This window comes from Gavia stellata, chromosome 2 (assembly GCF_030936135.1).
Source record: "Gavia stellata isolate bGavSte3 chromosome 2, bGavSte3.hap2, whole genome shotgun sequence".
In the NCBI taxonomy this organism is placed as follows: Eukaryota; Metazoa; Chordata; class Aves; order Gaviiformes; family Gaviidae; genus Gavia; species Gavia stellata.
Genome location: NC_082595.1, coordinates 27,038,207 through 27,054,001, shown reverse-complemented (window position 1 = coordinate 27,054,001; position 15,795 = coordinate 27,038,207). Strand labels below are relative to the sequence as shown.

General features: G+C 36.3%; 1 protein-coding gene across 1 annotated transcript in view; it reads left to right on the top strand.

Annotated features, from left to right (window-relative positions):
• The window catches only part of FMN2 (formin 2), a 164,368-nt gene that overhangs the window by 133,975 nt on the left and 14,598 nt on the right, over window positions 1-15,795 (top strand). Inside the window, exon 17 of the mRNA XM_059835781.1 lies at window positions 13,341-13,490. Within this exon, the coding sequence (XP_059691764.1) occupies window positions 13,341-13,490 (150 nt within the window). The remainder of the gene's footprint in view (window positions 1-13,340; window positions 13,491-15,795) is intronic.

Genomic DNA, 15,795 nt, shown 5'->3' with positions numbered 1-15,795 from the left:
CGCAATAGGCATATGTTCCAAGATCTCTCTGAGTAAGTATCCTGAGATGAGAAGAAAGCACACAGGTCTGTGTTTATCTAGCTTATGCAGGCAGACAAGGAAGGCTCCAGCCTGGTATTAACACTGAAGTGACATGGAATGTCTTCACCAAACCCCAAACAATTACATCACTCCCTTAACAATATTGATAAAGTGTAATAAAAAAGAACCTGGCAGTTTCCAATTAGATCCTCATTGCTAAATACTTGAGAAACTGTGAAATACTTGACAAGTTAAAGTAAAAAACAGTTGGGGGGGGGGGGGGGGGGAAAGAAGTGAAACAGGAGAGGGAGAGGAGGAGGGAAAGAGATGCTTCTATATTTTAGCAACCCACAATTATGACCTCTGTCCCAATATGCATAGCTATATGCTCAATTCACAGAGCTGTATATAACATTTAAACAACTTCATAATTAAAATTTAGTGTCTTTGAAAAGTGGGAGATACAGCACACTTTACACCAAGCAACAAATGCGTTCTCTATTTTCTGTATTTTCATTTACTTAGCTTTAAATCTCTCTAATCTTTCAAGATGTGATTTTCTTTAAGCAGGGAGAAAAAATTAGAAGCACTATTGTTTCCAGGTATGCTTAATACAATTTTAGAACAAGATAGAGTTTGATCACAGTATCCACAGCAAGTAGGAACCAAGAGTGCATCAAAGTTATTGTCAAAAGTAATATGATAGCTGATTGTTTACCATGCTAGGATAAAAGGCAATACCAACAGCAGCAGTATAATCTTGCTGCTTTATTATAGAAATGAGCTAGTTACTCCTCTTGCACTTCATTCCTGAAGAAGCAACAGCTAAACAACCTGACTAGAATTACCAGAAACAGCATTCAGTGAAGCTGAAGGTCCTAATTCTCTGCCTTGCTACCTCTATTCAGCTGAATAGCTATGAAGGAATAGCATGTAGCTTTATTACTTTCTTGTAATACCTTACCCTGTATTGAGTTCTGATCTCCTTGGAAGGCTTCCAGATTAGGGTCTTTTTTTAGAAGAAAATAAATCCACACTGTAACACTGATGGCTTTTCCACCGAAATAGTTAAAATCTCTTTCTTTTTCTTCCCCGACACCTGCAATGATTCGTGTCTTTTTGGAATAACACCTCAGGAATCATTCACAAATTGAACTGGAGATGTTTGGTTTAGACCTGAGACACAGTCAGATGATCTTCAATTCTTCCTGCTATCTCTCAGTCAAACAATGAAGCACCGGATTCTAAATTCAGTGCAGTAGCAACTGAAAATTGCTCAGTTTATGTTTACTTACACTGCACTCATGCAAGAAGCAATGTATGCTGAGAATCTCTTAACACTTTTATCCTTTTATTTTTAGTATTTCAGATCATATAACCCTGCTTGAAGTGATAACATAGGTCACTAAGACAATAGTCCCATGTAATGGTGGCTTGATTTGGGGTGAAACTGTTCACCCTTTTTTCCTGCTGTGATGCCTAATGAGGGCTGGATAGACAGCAATGCTGCTCACTATCATGGGTTTGTGTACATCACTGATTTTAACCAATCTGAGAATTTAATCTGTTCTTTAGTAAATCTCAATGCATTATGAGAATATATATTTGTTTTTATAAAAAAGTCAAACAGAGGACTTTCTGCCTTCTGACGTAAGTATCAACTGGGGAATTTAGGATGTGTGTGGCTGGGTATGGAACACTCATCTTCCCGTGTAAGGATATTTTTATTTGGTTTATTTTATAATTTGCTCCCATTGCTTGCACATTCCAGTGATTTTTAGGCTTTTAAGTGCTTCCTCAGTGCAGCCTCCCAGGCACCTCTTCTGTTTTCAGGACTTTTAATAATCCATTTAGCAATGTGTTTTTGCTTTCTTTGCTGTAGCAACAAATGACATTAATTTTGAAGAGAAATGTTTACCTTTAAATTCCCTGCAAAAAAAAGTACTCCTGACACAACACTCTTCACAGACTTCCATTGGCTTCACTGAACAGGAGGCTTGGGGAAGAAGAAAGGTTTACACCTGCTTATGAGCTGACAAGTTGATGACACTTAGAGAAATAGCAGACAGTATGGTACAATGGCACTGCTGAAAAGCAACACCTAGAAATGTAGCACCTAAGTCTGGTAATCCTTTAAAACAGTAAATGTTCCTCCTGCCTCGCTACCCTCCACACAATGGTTTGGATTGTTTCCAAAAGTGAACTGTAAAGTTAAAGTGAAAATTGAGTTAATGATTGAAATAAAGCAGTGAAAAGCTCAGAATGGAGAGAGGTATGTAGTTTTAATAAAAGCCAGTACAACACGTTTAACTGAAAGGCAAGAATATGCTGTTGGACTCCATCTTTCACTGCTCTTTGACCATTCATCCTTTGTTGGTTCCTTTACTGTTAGGTCTCTTTTCTCGCTGTGTGGCTCCCAGCATGCAGACTTGAATTGTAATACATTTCAGACTGTAGGTATACATTAGTTGCATCAGCAAAAAGTAAATACTTGGTGAGCAAAGGAAATGTGTATAGAAGAAGCTTACAGACTGTTAAACAGATTGGATCATTCTAGTTTAGTATCCTGCCTCTGACAAAAATATCAGGGCCTGTAAATATGCAGTAATGGAAACTTAGCTGGCAGTTTAGTTATGTCAGAAAGTCTCTTCTGAAATATGGGTAATTGATCTTTCCCTGAAAGACAAAGTCTGTCCTTTTCTGAAAATATTTGCCAAATGACTGCAAGTCCTTAACCATTTGCATGATTGATTTTTGTCTGTAAGACCATTATCTTTTCTTTTAAAGATGTTGGGCTGCTTGCTTAAAAAAAAAAAAAAAAAATTATTGGTTTTAAATTAGTTTGCATTTAATGGCATCCAGTGCTACTATGAAAAAATGGTAATATAACTTTTAACAGACTGAGGTACAATTCAGAGACCTAATATTCTGCAATGTAAACTCATCTTTATGCAATTTATTCTACAGTTTATGTAAATGACTTATTCTTAGATCTTCCAGTAAAAGATAAAGGATATTAGTTTAGGGTGCAAATGCAGTTACACAGCTAAGTAGCATTGATAATAATACAGCTAAGTAACACCCTGAAAACAATATAGTTAAAATAACTGGGGTCTAATCATACCAAAAACTAATGCTATAGCATTAAATTCAGGATTAAAAAAAGAAAAGAAGAATCATGTAGCTAATAAAATTAATGAAAAAAATACAGAAATTAAAATCGTTACATGTGTTATATTGTTTTCACTTCCATTTTGTCCAACAGGTGGTTTCACTGAGTAGTCCTCAAAAATGCAAGATATTCCTCTCAACCTGTTACAGCTGAAGTAAAATGCTTGTGTGCATGTGTGTACATGTGATTAGCTCCAGTGCCTCTCCATTGTGCATCAGCTTCTGATTATGTTCAGTAGGTTTTTTCATTCATCATATTGTCTACCTGAGCTGTTTAGTTAAGATTGTTTCCTGACACCTTCACAGTATAGTGTTCACATTTGCAATGACTGTGACTTAAATGCGGATAACACTTCTGCTTTTACGCATATGTTGATTTGCCACTACAATTGTTCCTTTTTTCCTTGCTGTATTTTAAGATTTACTGTGAGGATTATTATATTATATTGCCGTTGTCATGTATATGCAAATAGAAAAGCAGAACGTCGGGGATGTGGTTTAATTAGGTCACAATTGCATTAACTCATCTGGGAACTATCCAGTAATAACTTGTACAATATAGGTCATTCTTTCCATAATAATTTCCAGCTGATGGAAGGCTGCCATCAGCCCCTCCACAGTATAGGTCTTGCCTCAGCCTACTGCTGAAACCCCACTGTGCTTCTCAGATGTGGAGATTAAGTGACTAGGAAAAAAAGTGTTGCCTTTTTACTCATCCTCAGTTTGTTCCTTGGCCTTGTTGCCTTGTTTCTTGTCTTCCTTAACAAGCTAGATTCAGAAACAGCTTTACTGAGCCAGATCCCTTCTGCACTGTGTCTTAAACGAACTCTTCTCATGGGATAACTTGCACCCACTTCTTTTCTGAACTGTAGCCTGAAAGATGGTTCTACCTTAATCTGTCAAAGAGGTTAAAGCTCCTTGTCCACCCCAAAAGAAATAACTAGGGCAATGGTCACCCGAGACCAGAAACACCATGAAGCCTTCATGTAATCCTTGGAAGGGATGGGAACAGCTACTCCAGACATGAAAGAGTGTTCTTAGGCCAAAGGAATATGGTTTATTTAGCTTTGCTTGGATGTGTGAATATCGATGATTCACATATCCAGAGTGATATGGCTGCCACCTTTTCACTTAAACTTGATCCTTACAGAAAATGCTACCCATTTTTCTCTACTCATCTAAACAAAGATACTGTCACTACTATGAAGAGAATGTATTGGGACAGGTCGGGAGTTCAATCATAAATGCCTAACATTTGAAAAATGCATGTAAAGACCTTTTCAGTCTGACACTTCATCAACCCAAATGTTGAAGTCTTTTAATTTACTTTCATGGGATTTTGTTGTAATTAACTCTAAGAATGTGAAAGCCCCCATGAACATTTCTGTCTTCTCTGAAGGCTGTATTTCTTCGATTCATAGTTGCCCTGGCTTTTGATGATATTAAGGAATCCTGTGTTCATGCATATTAAGGAGAGAGCTCTTGTATATTGAATTAAGTAAGAATGTTCTTAAGAGCAACCCCGAAGGGTTAAGATGAAACTACATCACAAAACATTTAAAATGCTAGGAAGTTCTACAATACCCAACTATTTCAGAGCATTTTTATTCTATAATTTTCAAAGAATAGGAACTGGAACCTGTTTGACTTGAGCACCAAAATAGAAAGAGCACATGACAATACTCCAAATCAGACCTGTAGATTCATTTCACTTGTTATTTTTAGAGTGTGCTTTTGCAAATGTGCATGTATAAAATTTAATCTATACTGGATTATATTCTTAGAGTGTGGGTTAATATTATATGTACAAGAAATCCAGTAAAGCATCTGTGTGTTTTTTGTCTAGATATCTAAATATTCCACACTAGGTTTGAGGCAAATTACTTCTTATTTTGTTAGATAACTCTGACCTTGACCCTGTATGAATTTCAGTTGTAAAAGTGAGCCATACCATGGGACCAGGCAGATTACAAGGCTGAGGTTGACATCAATAAATTGAAAAAGCATAATAAAACTTTTAACACAATGTTTAGTACACAATGGTTACACTACCTCCATATGTAATTATAAACTCTTTAAGTAATAACGATTGCTCAGAAGGCCTCCATTGCACTAGACAGTGAAGATGAGGTGTGTTAATAGAAACATCTGGAGACAAGTTGGGTTTTAACACAAGGCATTTAGCTGTTTCTTACAGCACTGAGGCTAGCAGCTTGTGTGTCAGATCACTGCTGTTGAAATTCATTCTACTGCTGTATTCCGTGTCTACTGGCACCTTATTACTTCCTCAAGTTCAACTGGCCAAGGGTTATTTAATATGTTTGAAGCTTATATGTTAGTTTTTTTAAGGAGAGAAAAATAGTTTTCTCTTGGATATGTTACTGGGCCTGACTTTCCAGTGCACACAATTACATGACATTGTTTTACACATGCTCATATTGTACATGTCCAGTTTGGCACAGAGCTATCCATGTGTCTATGTAGAAGCTTAGCTGGCATGCATGGGCATGATATCTACACTATCATAAAATTAAAAGCATTAAACTCTGAGAAAGAGAATCTACATGTTCATGCAAAGTATGCAGATTGCAGTGGATTGCAGTTAACACCAATGCATCTAGGGAACCGTAGATACCTCAAGCCAAGTTTTTGAAAGAAAGTTTGAAACTGTTTAAAATTGTCATTTTAAAATGACAGGAGAAAGCACATGCAAATTAAAAATGGATTAGAAGAGTTATGTTAAAAATGTTTTGTTTTTTCTCCGAGTGGCCTGTTAGAATACAATTCTCAAAGACAAAAAAGAACCCAAGGTTAGCTCTGTTTCTAATATATTATCTCAATTCATACTTCAATCTGAATAATCTTCTTGAGTGGAGACATAACCTTTAAATATGCATAACAGAATTTGGGTTCACATAAACCCCAATTACTGGGTGAGCTGTGGCTGACGAATACTTCGTACATGATATAACGAAGATAGCATGAACACCTCTAACCTACGTTTCCTTACCTTTTGATTTTCAGGTGTCTGGAGACTGACTCAGTCTGTGTAGAATGGCTTTTTAAACACTGTATTTTTTTGTCATCAGAAAAGTTCTGTCTGCCAAGATAGCTCCGTCCTGCTTGTGACATAATTTAGCACTTAATCCTATGCCACCTCAGATAAAAGACAGCATTGTTACATCAGCGGAGCATTTGCTTACATCAGAACAGTGCAAAAAAACCCAACCCAAACCAAAACCAAAGATATAGAGGGACCAGGTTGTAGCCTAGTGTTTTAGAGAAGAATGGGAATAAAAATAATAAGAAAAAAATAAATAATAAAACCAGAGAAGGAATATCTTGAAGAATATTTTGAAGATGTAGTGTTAACTGTGATCCCTGATAACCTAATGTTTCCAGAAGATATAAGCAACAAGAAGTGATTTGGAAAATTTCTTCGTCATGCCCAGCTTATATACCTTAATCTGGACCTGGTAAAATTAATTTCTGAAATAAACAGATTGTGAAAATCTCAGTGCTCAAATTCACCTTCCAACAAAACTGTAATTTAAATTAGTTGTGGCCATATTACTTTGCTACTTTGCTACCCCTATTATGAGGGACTTTGCTCCTGAAAGACAGGACTAAAGAAACACGCACCCATTGAATGATGTAAATATAAGGGCCTGGAATAACAGTTTGAACTGAGGTTGAAATGGCAATCTGATATGCGAAGGTTTTTATTCATTGCTAACTCCATGAGTTTATCAATCCTCTAAAAATTTTAGTTTTCTTAAAATACTCATTTCAAGTGCAAGGTTGTATTTGTAATATCTATCAAATTTAACAATCTGTGTCATGGTATATGGTCTGCTTCAGTTACTGGGTCTGCTGCATTCGGTGTATGGCATAAAGTATAAAATAACTAAGTTGTGCATTTGTGTTACTAATCAATGTGTACAGCTGATAATATTGGCCATTGTTAATGAATATTAAAGCTGTAAAACATTCCGGGGGGGGGGTCAAAATTGTTATGAACAAGGCAAACGGGTCTGTCAAAACATAATTTCCTGTTCTTCACATTGGATGCTTTTTGTTGGGCTTTTGCTGTGGGAAAAAAAGATACCTCAAAGGTAGAGGGATTTTTTTGTTATTGTTGAAGCTGTTAATGTTCATCTAGTTGGAGCAATAAAACTCTTTTTTAATATGAATTTATAGGAGGCAAGGGACTAGAAATGAGGGAAATGACTTAGGATTCAAAATATTGCAAATGTTTGGCAGGTTTTTTTTTTAGAGGAAAGGAAAAATCTCTTGAGACCTTTGTTTTCTAAGGAACAATATTACAAAATCCATAGTTACACAATATAAATTGGCAAATGAAAGAAGAGATTAATGATTCTGGCAGCTGACTTAAGCTGGCATATTATCTCAACTTTCTTTTTAATACAAGAAAGATATTTTTCTTCTTTAAAAAAAAAAAAGGGGGAGGGGGAATGGATCTCAAGAAATTTCTTACCAACATTTAAGTACTAGATATTTTGAATTAACTTATGTTTGTTTTTATATTTTCTCACTTCTAATTATGCAGGACAAGGGACAGCACTAAGGAGAGGCAATGATATTTTAAAAGAAAAAAAAAAAAGTGAAGAAAGTGATGTAAAGTTATAGTGCAGAGAGGACCCTCCACAAAATATGTCAATAGAAAATGAGAGGCTTCTTAGGATGCTGTGCATATTAAGTTTCCTCACAGCCTTGTGCTATCTCAATAACCAGGATGCTGTGTCTGTTTCATTTTACATAATTTTGTGTGACTTTGTTGAACTGTTTGGTATTCTGTCTTAAGACTAACTCTCATTAATGCTTTCAGATGTTGAAAACACGAAGAAAATACATTCAAAGCCTTTTTCTCTTTATAAAGCAAAACAAGAATTAATACGACAATTTGTATGATTAGCTTTTCCAAGAAGCAAGTACTGTTACCTATATACTGTATTCATCTTCCCTATGTGGTCCTCAATTCAGGATCAACACTCTGAACAGGCTTATATGTCTGCCAACACAGTTTGCCTTTAAATATAACTCATGTAAGTTTTAAAGTAGTAAGAGGCATATACAATCTTTTCTCCCCTTTTTACCTTCTTTCTTTTGGTAGAATATGCTCAGTTCTAAATCTTTCTTGTGACTTTAATCAAACTAAAATGTACCTTAGCAGCTCCTACCTGACTCAGGATTGCTTCTGAAACAACTGCTTCACACAACTAATGCAGTACTACCACTAAGACTACCTGTTCTTAATCTCAAATGAACATAAATGATGCTTAACAATTTATAAAGCCAAACCCAAGTAGTCAAGAATATCCAGGTTCAAACTTCAAATATGTAATTTGTTAAATGGTACAGAATCTCTCTTGCAGAATTGTAGAAACATTTTTTCTGCTTTTAAATCCACATTGAAACAAATCTGTACCTTTGCAGGTGATTTAGTTTGCTATATAGGGAAACCAGATGTGTGTGGGTTTGTGCATGTGTTCACAGTTTCTCAGAAAGGTCAGCCAGGGCATGTCTGTACCTATGGTTACTTTGCTATTTGTTTGGCCACGGAAGCCTGATCAAATGATGCTGAGGTGAAACTACTGCTGTCCATTGCTTAGTATTGTTGATTTTCCTCCTTACTGGCTTACTGCCTTTTTCTTTTTCTTTTTTTTTTTTTTTTTTAGCAAAAGAAGTATTTTTGCAGTTGCCAGCTGCTCTATCTCCTCTCCCTCTCCTTTTGCTTGACCTACTGCATGCATTCACATACATACACGCATGTGTACAAACACGTCGTGCATATTTATAAACTGGCCAATGCATTGCACACAGCAGACTTGAATCTGAATCCTTCTCTGCAACTGCTTGCTAACTGGCTTCAGAATGGAATGGAAAAAACCTGAATAATCTATAGCTGCTCTTAAAATATTCCTAAAGGATCAGATCTATTAGCTAGACATGCTGTCAATGAGGCATTTGCAATATGAATGGCTTCTTTTATGTCTCGTGTGATTAAATTTGGTTTGGCTGTTAGTGCATCCATTCCTTCCTTCCCTCCAAATAGAAAAATCATTTACATAGTCTCATAGTTGTACACAAGGGAGCACACAGAAAAGCCCAGTGATTCATTCATCAAATTTCCGCATTTGAGTAAGCAGTGAGTTCAGTCATCTCAGTCTGCAGTGATTTTTCTGAATTACACAAACACTTGAACCAAGGAAATGAGAAGAGAAAAGGAGAGAAGGAACTAACCATCTTTCTTGATCTTATATCCCTTACTTGGATGAGCAACTCTTCCATTGTTTTGAGACAGTTAACATTATTTAATTCTCCTTCAGGGCCAGCATGAGGGATATGAAACCCAGCCTGAAATCTGTTTAAAGAATTCTGGCTTTTGCCATGCCAGGATAAGACAGTGGTGTGAACATCACTGCTTTATTTTTAATCATGCTTGAAAAGTCAGGCTGTTTGAAGCAAAGCCAGTGACCTCCTTTACCTCTTTTAATCCCTGAAAATAGCTTGCATGCCCTTCCTTCCCTCTTCCATGACTGCTATCTCTTCTCTAATGCACATTCTTTTCTTTTAAGATACTTGCTAAGAGTATGGAAAAGTAAGAACCTTTTCACTTGGGAAATGGACACTAAACAAGCTTTGCAATGCCTGTTTGGTAATAAATGTTTCACTTTGTAGATAGGTGAAATGAAATCCAGAGAGGTCAGATGAGTTTCCCAAGGCTGTATGATGCAGAAATTAATTTGGGTATAGGAACAAAAGCCTTCTGAACTCTAGTCACTTATTTGATTCAAAATGTCTGTGTGCCTGCACATATAGTCAGGAACAGTATCAATGGTATTTGCAGATGTTTTGTTTCAAAATCTACCGAAGGATCAACAGGAAAATTTGAATGGGCTGCCCCACTGAAAAGCACCAGCAAAAAGGTATTTGCTGCCTGGCTGAAGTGTGAAAGGATGATATCTAGTCTTCGAGTTATGGCGATGTCATCCAAATTTCCTTTGTATTTAAAATGCGTGTCCCCTCCTGGAATCAGCTTTGAGATATGTCTAGTTTGACATATGTAAACATTTCCAAATTAGATATTTAAAGAGCGTGGTAATATAGAGGATTTATTGCTGCGCATGTTTTATTATTTGATGCATTTGGATTCACTTTATTTGCTTTGTCTTTCTTGCGTGAATTATGCCACTTTGTCTTGTACTACAAAAATGACAGCATCAAATGCATAGCGAGCAGGTTTCCATATGTCTTCTAAATGTACTCTAAGAGACTTAACTGCTAAATAAGGGTAGACCTCTCTGGTTGGAAAAAAATATAGTAACTGTCTTGACTGTTTGATCTGCATATATAGAAAAAATATTTGATTTTTGGAGATATGTGCCCTGAAGTCTTACTGTGTGGCAGCTGATGTCTTGTGCATTGTTACCAGGCATTAGAAGGCTGTGACGTATTAACAATTACAACCTGCTACGCTGTTGCTGTTTCACAGTTCACAAACAGTTTATTTCCCTTACCTCCCAAAGTAACTGCCAGGGAGGCAAGCAACCTGGCTGAGCATTTCTCTTCTCTCTATAAACCTAGAAATTAAGTCATAGCTGTTAGACACATCTGTATGCATGTGTAAGGTTGTACTGGTCATGCAAGTGGTCCTCAGAAAGATTTTCAGTCACCAGAGAAAAAAACATTGGCTATCTCCTTCTGCTTCCCGAAGATAGCTGGAATAATTGAACAGTCATGGAAGCCTTTGCATCTTCAATAAATGTTAGTGCTGTTTATCAATTTTTTGAGCATTCTTCTGTACACTATGAATTTTGTTTTGTCTTGGCTTCCTGTTTCTTGGGATGTTTTCCTATGAGGGAATTCTAGCTCGTTACCTCAAATTTAAAAGCATTGCTTAGGATGGCCGTTCACTGTCAAATTCTTTTCACGTTATTGTCATTTGCAGAATGATTTGAAGCCACGTTTCTCAGAACAAGGCTTCTTATTTGAACTTCTAATCTTTCTATGTTCTATAAATCATTAATGGCCTTCATTCAAAGAGATTTCTTAAAAATAAGCTATTGACTCCACTGATGCCTCCAGATTTCTCTCTTGTCCTGTATTCCTCATGTTTCTTCAAAAATGTTGCCAGTTCATTCTGAAAAATCAAATGAGCCTTTTGTACGACTTCCCCACTAGCCAGCTCCAGAGTTGTAAGTCTGGGGGAAGGGGCTGGGAGGAAAACCAAGGGAGATCTCCCTGATAAGTTTGCAGTCTTGCAAAAAGTTGAAAATACTTGAAAGTAGACAAAAAGTTTAAAATACAGTGCAGCTGACTGACGAATGTCAGGGATATTATTTTTGAGTGATTCTGTCAGACCACAGGATAGACGATAAATATTCTCACCAGCATAAAACTGTGGGGAAAAATGTAAATGGTAAGTAAAATAGAATATTTTAGTTTAATCAGTAGTATCACTCATCTATAAATCATTTGAAAAAACACAACAAAACCCAGCCACAAAAAAGACATTCTATTTATTAACCAAGCGCTGACTTACAGAACAGAGTGCCATGGTAGGCTAACTGAGAGAGCTGAAGAAACGGTACACTCAGGTAAGGTGACATTTGAGAATCCACACAATGGGTTAAAAAGTGAGGTTGGTTTTGTCTTTTATACTTTTCTGTGCTGCATCTTTGTTGCTCAACAGCTTCATTTTGCTTCAGCAGATGGAAAAATTAATTACAAATTGAAAGAAAAAGTGTGTAGAATTTGATTGGGAAACTGATTTTAAATTTTGAAGCTGTAGGGTTTTTTTATTCAGAAATAGGATAATTTATGTAGACATTTATTTTTCATGTTGGGGAAAACCACTGGAGTATTGAGTTTTGAGAACTAGGACAAACAGTTTCACAGAGACTTTGTGAGATTGACCCTTCTGAATGGTTGAATCTTTGTATATTATTGTCACCATTAAATACTTCAAATTATAACAACTGTCAAAGCACTCTATCTACAGTTACAATAGTCCATGAATGAAGATACAACTTCTGTGACTAAAATGACATTTCCATCCCTTTAACCGGAATTGCATTTTTTCCCATAATTAAAGTGATTAAAACAGGGATGTGTGTTTCATAGAAAATTATCATAGGAGTCAATGAGTAGTAATAGATCAGTGAGCAAAGCATCTACAATTATATTTCAAGAGACAGCTTTCCATAGAATTTTTCATAAAATAACCAGTTCTCCAGAGGCTTCCGTGTTGAGCTTCAGATGAGAAAAATGTTCTTAAAAGCTCCAGTATTTACAAAACATTAAGTCAAAAAATAAAATGGAATAATAGTTCATCAAGCAATTAATTTTTGAAATAATTCTTCCATACCTTCCTATAACATTCTTACATATTTTTAAAGTCGAAATAAAACAGAAGCAATTCAAACTCAGGAATTTGTTAAATTTAATTGCAGCCACATTCCTCGCTCAGTGTTGGAAATATGACCTTTGCATTTCAGTGGCAGTTCTTACTTGAGGTGTAGCTTTTGTTTTTAATAGGCTACTTTACTTTTGCTGTGCTCAGAAGGGCTTGTCGGATTGTTCTGGTAGAGTCGTGATGAGCACCTGTTTTCTAGCACAGTTGCTCCTTGCCCACTTTTCTGTTGCGTCATTTCTTGTTTAGTACACAGCAGGTTTAACATTTCTGTGTAGGTTTCAACCTAAGCTGTCTACCTCATTGTGTTATAGTATAGATCTAACAGAACTTGACGAACTTTTGTTTATAGCCCTTTATAGGTTTTGACTCTGTGTTTTGAAAACAGCTTTAAACACAACAGAAAAGCAGTATATGGGCAGGTGTGGATGTCTGGATTTGCAGGGCTGTGGACAATGTGTTCATTTTAGCTTTTGAAATGGAAAATATTTTGGTCAAAACCAGAGCCTATGATAAATGCCAGATCCCAACTTTGCTGAAGAATCATCTTATATTGTGTATACGAAGAGCTCAGAACTGTTATGTTTTTATAGTCTCCTATTTTAGATCTGCTACCAAGAATAATTAAATACTATGTCAGTGTTAAGTAAGAAAAAAAAAAAATTGCATCAGTGGGTAGTGAAACATTTGCCGTTTTTGCTTTCTTTGACAGCTTTTTGGAAACTGCAGCCTATTTCTGTATGAAACCAAAAATGGGAGAGAAAGAGGTGTCCCCACATTCTTTCTTCAGTATTTGGCATGAATTCAGTTCTGACTTCAAAGACTTCTGGAAGAAGGAAAACAAACTTATTCTTCAAGAAAGGTACATTTGTTTGTTTGTTCAAAGGCTTTTCTCGGAGAATGTGATTGGGAGCAATCACACAGAAACCAGTCAGCCTCACTTCATTAGCACACAACCTATTGAATGCCTTTTGGAGTTTTCTCAGTCTTTTTTTTTTTTTCCCCTAACAGATTCCACAGCCCCCCTCAATCATCATAATTTTTGAATGGGACGTTAATCTCAATTTGTGCTAAAGTTTTTCGGCTCCATTACCTGAACATTTGTGGCAGAGCATGTAACTATTATGCCACTATGAGTCCAGGGAATAGGAGACTTGTTTCAGGTCTAAAAGTTGATTAAAGATTTCCCATTAGCATATTTAGTGAAAAGAAGTCAGAGCATCAAGACATGACATATTGTATATATTTGTCCAATGAAGTTGGGAAAAAAGGAAGGGAAGCAGGCAGACAGAAGGAAAAAGTCAATTGACCCTGTGTTAAGAAAAGAATCTAACTGAACCATATTGCAAATCACAGCCCATGGACATGAGCACATGTGGTATATATATGGCATAAAGAAATGAGACAGTAGTTTTGAAAAATTAGCCATACTGTCTGCTCCATGTATTAGAAGGGCTATGAAGTTCGTTTTCATCTGCACGCAGACATTGCATTGTGGTCACCCTTTGTTTATGAAAATGATGCCAAGAATTAATCAGTTGTTTAAAAAGTAATAAATGCCGTATAAGGACAAATTAAACAAATACAAACATGAAAACTGCAAGCACTGTTACATAATTCTACATCTGTTAGCAACTTGAGTGACCTTGGTATACAGATAATGAAGCTACTTCTGAGCCTTAACAGGGTTGAAGCTTTATGTTCATTAAATGTTTGAAATCAGTCCATTTTTAGGTAAATTGACAAGAACAGGCTTCTTTTTCAAGAGTACTCACCCTGTGTAATTGTCACAGACATCAGATTACTGGTTTAGGAACTTACTGAAAATTTCCTTAGGCACCTATATGATCAATGTTGTGTATACCATATATGTTTAGTGTAAGTGGATACATTTTGGAACGAGCAGTCTCACAGTTAAGAAAACTAGTTTCTGCTCCTATTGCAAGAGTGTGGTGCAAATGTTAGCACAGTACACCACCTCTCCAGGGATCTATTTCATTTTACTGACTGTCTGACTTAATTTTACGTAATTAAGTATATCTCTTTGGAATTGAGTTGACAGTTAAATACTATCTTTGGTTTCCTATGCAGGGATTTAGCTGCCAACTTAAAACAGGTTAATTTAATCTTGTATTTTTCATTGAACAGGATTCAAGAAAAATGTCATTTCATTTCCAAAATAGTAGGCTATTTTTCTAAAAACAAACAAAAATCCTCCAGAGGGTTCTTGCTGCAAAAAATTTTTCTTTAAAAGACATTAACTAAATAAGCACAGAACCTCTTCCTCCTATTTTTCTTATACATCTAAAGCTCAAGAGAAGAACAGGATTGCAATACAATAATTTAATTTTCTTTCAGTTCAATGTATGTGTATGCTAAGAAGATGTGTTGAAGCAGCAGAGAAAAAAAGTGGCTGCCAGCTGGTCCCTTCTAGGGCAAGGGTGTTTTTAGCCTGAAAGGAACTGAACATGTATAACCTACAAAACTGCTTTAGGTGCAGGATGTGATAGGGAAAGGAGAGGACAGTAAGAAAGGGCCTGCAGTGGGAAAGGAACTTGGGGGATCCCTAGGAAGAACAGCAGAGACCCAAACCCAGACTCGGAGCTGATGGGGTAAAGAAGACTTTCCCAGGGGACAGACAGGACTGTGTTACTGCAGTCCAGGAAGTCACTGAGATTAGGACTAAAAATGATCCATCCTGAAAATCACAGGTAGATTTTTATTTTGAATTTCAATTTTTACTTGTCTCATCAAGTTTAAATCTTCCTCTCTACAGATTTTTTTTGTTCAGCTGAGGCAGGCTTTAGACTTTGGAAACCTTTGATGTCTTGGTTTGTGCTCACCTCTCAGAAAAGTTTGTCACGGTGCTGTTTCAGGTCTGGCGAAGTCAAGTTCTCTTCATTGCCTTTTAGGAATTAAAATATTTTGGTCAAACTGGCAGTAAGAGTAACAATTTTCCAAGTAAGACAAATTATTTTCCTGAAAATGAAGAATCTGCTTTGGTAAAACAACTGTCTTATCAAAGCCTTTATGTGCAAAATATTTTGCCTCTGTTCATAGTTCAATCTGATATGTGAAGTCGTCCTTTAGGCTTTTTTTTTCTTGATTTTATATTTCCACTTTTCTTAGTGAAAGACAAGATGTTATAATGTGAAGGTGTCTTGGTA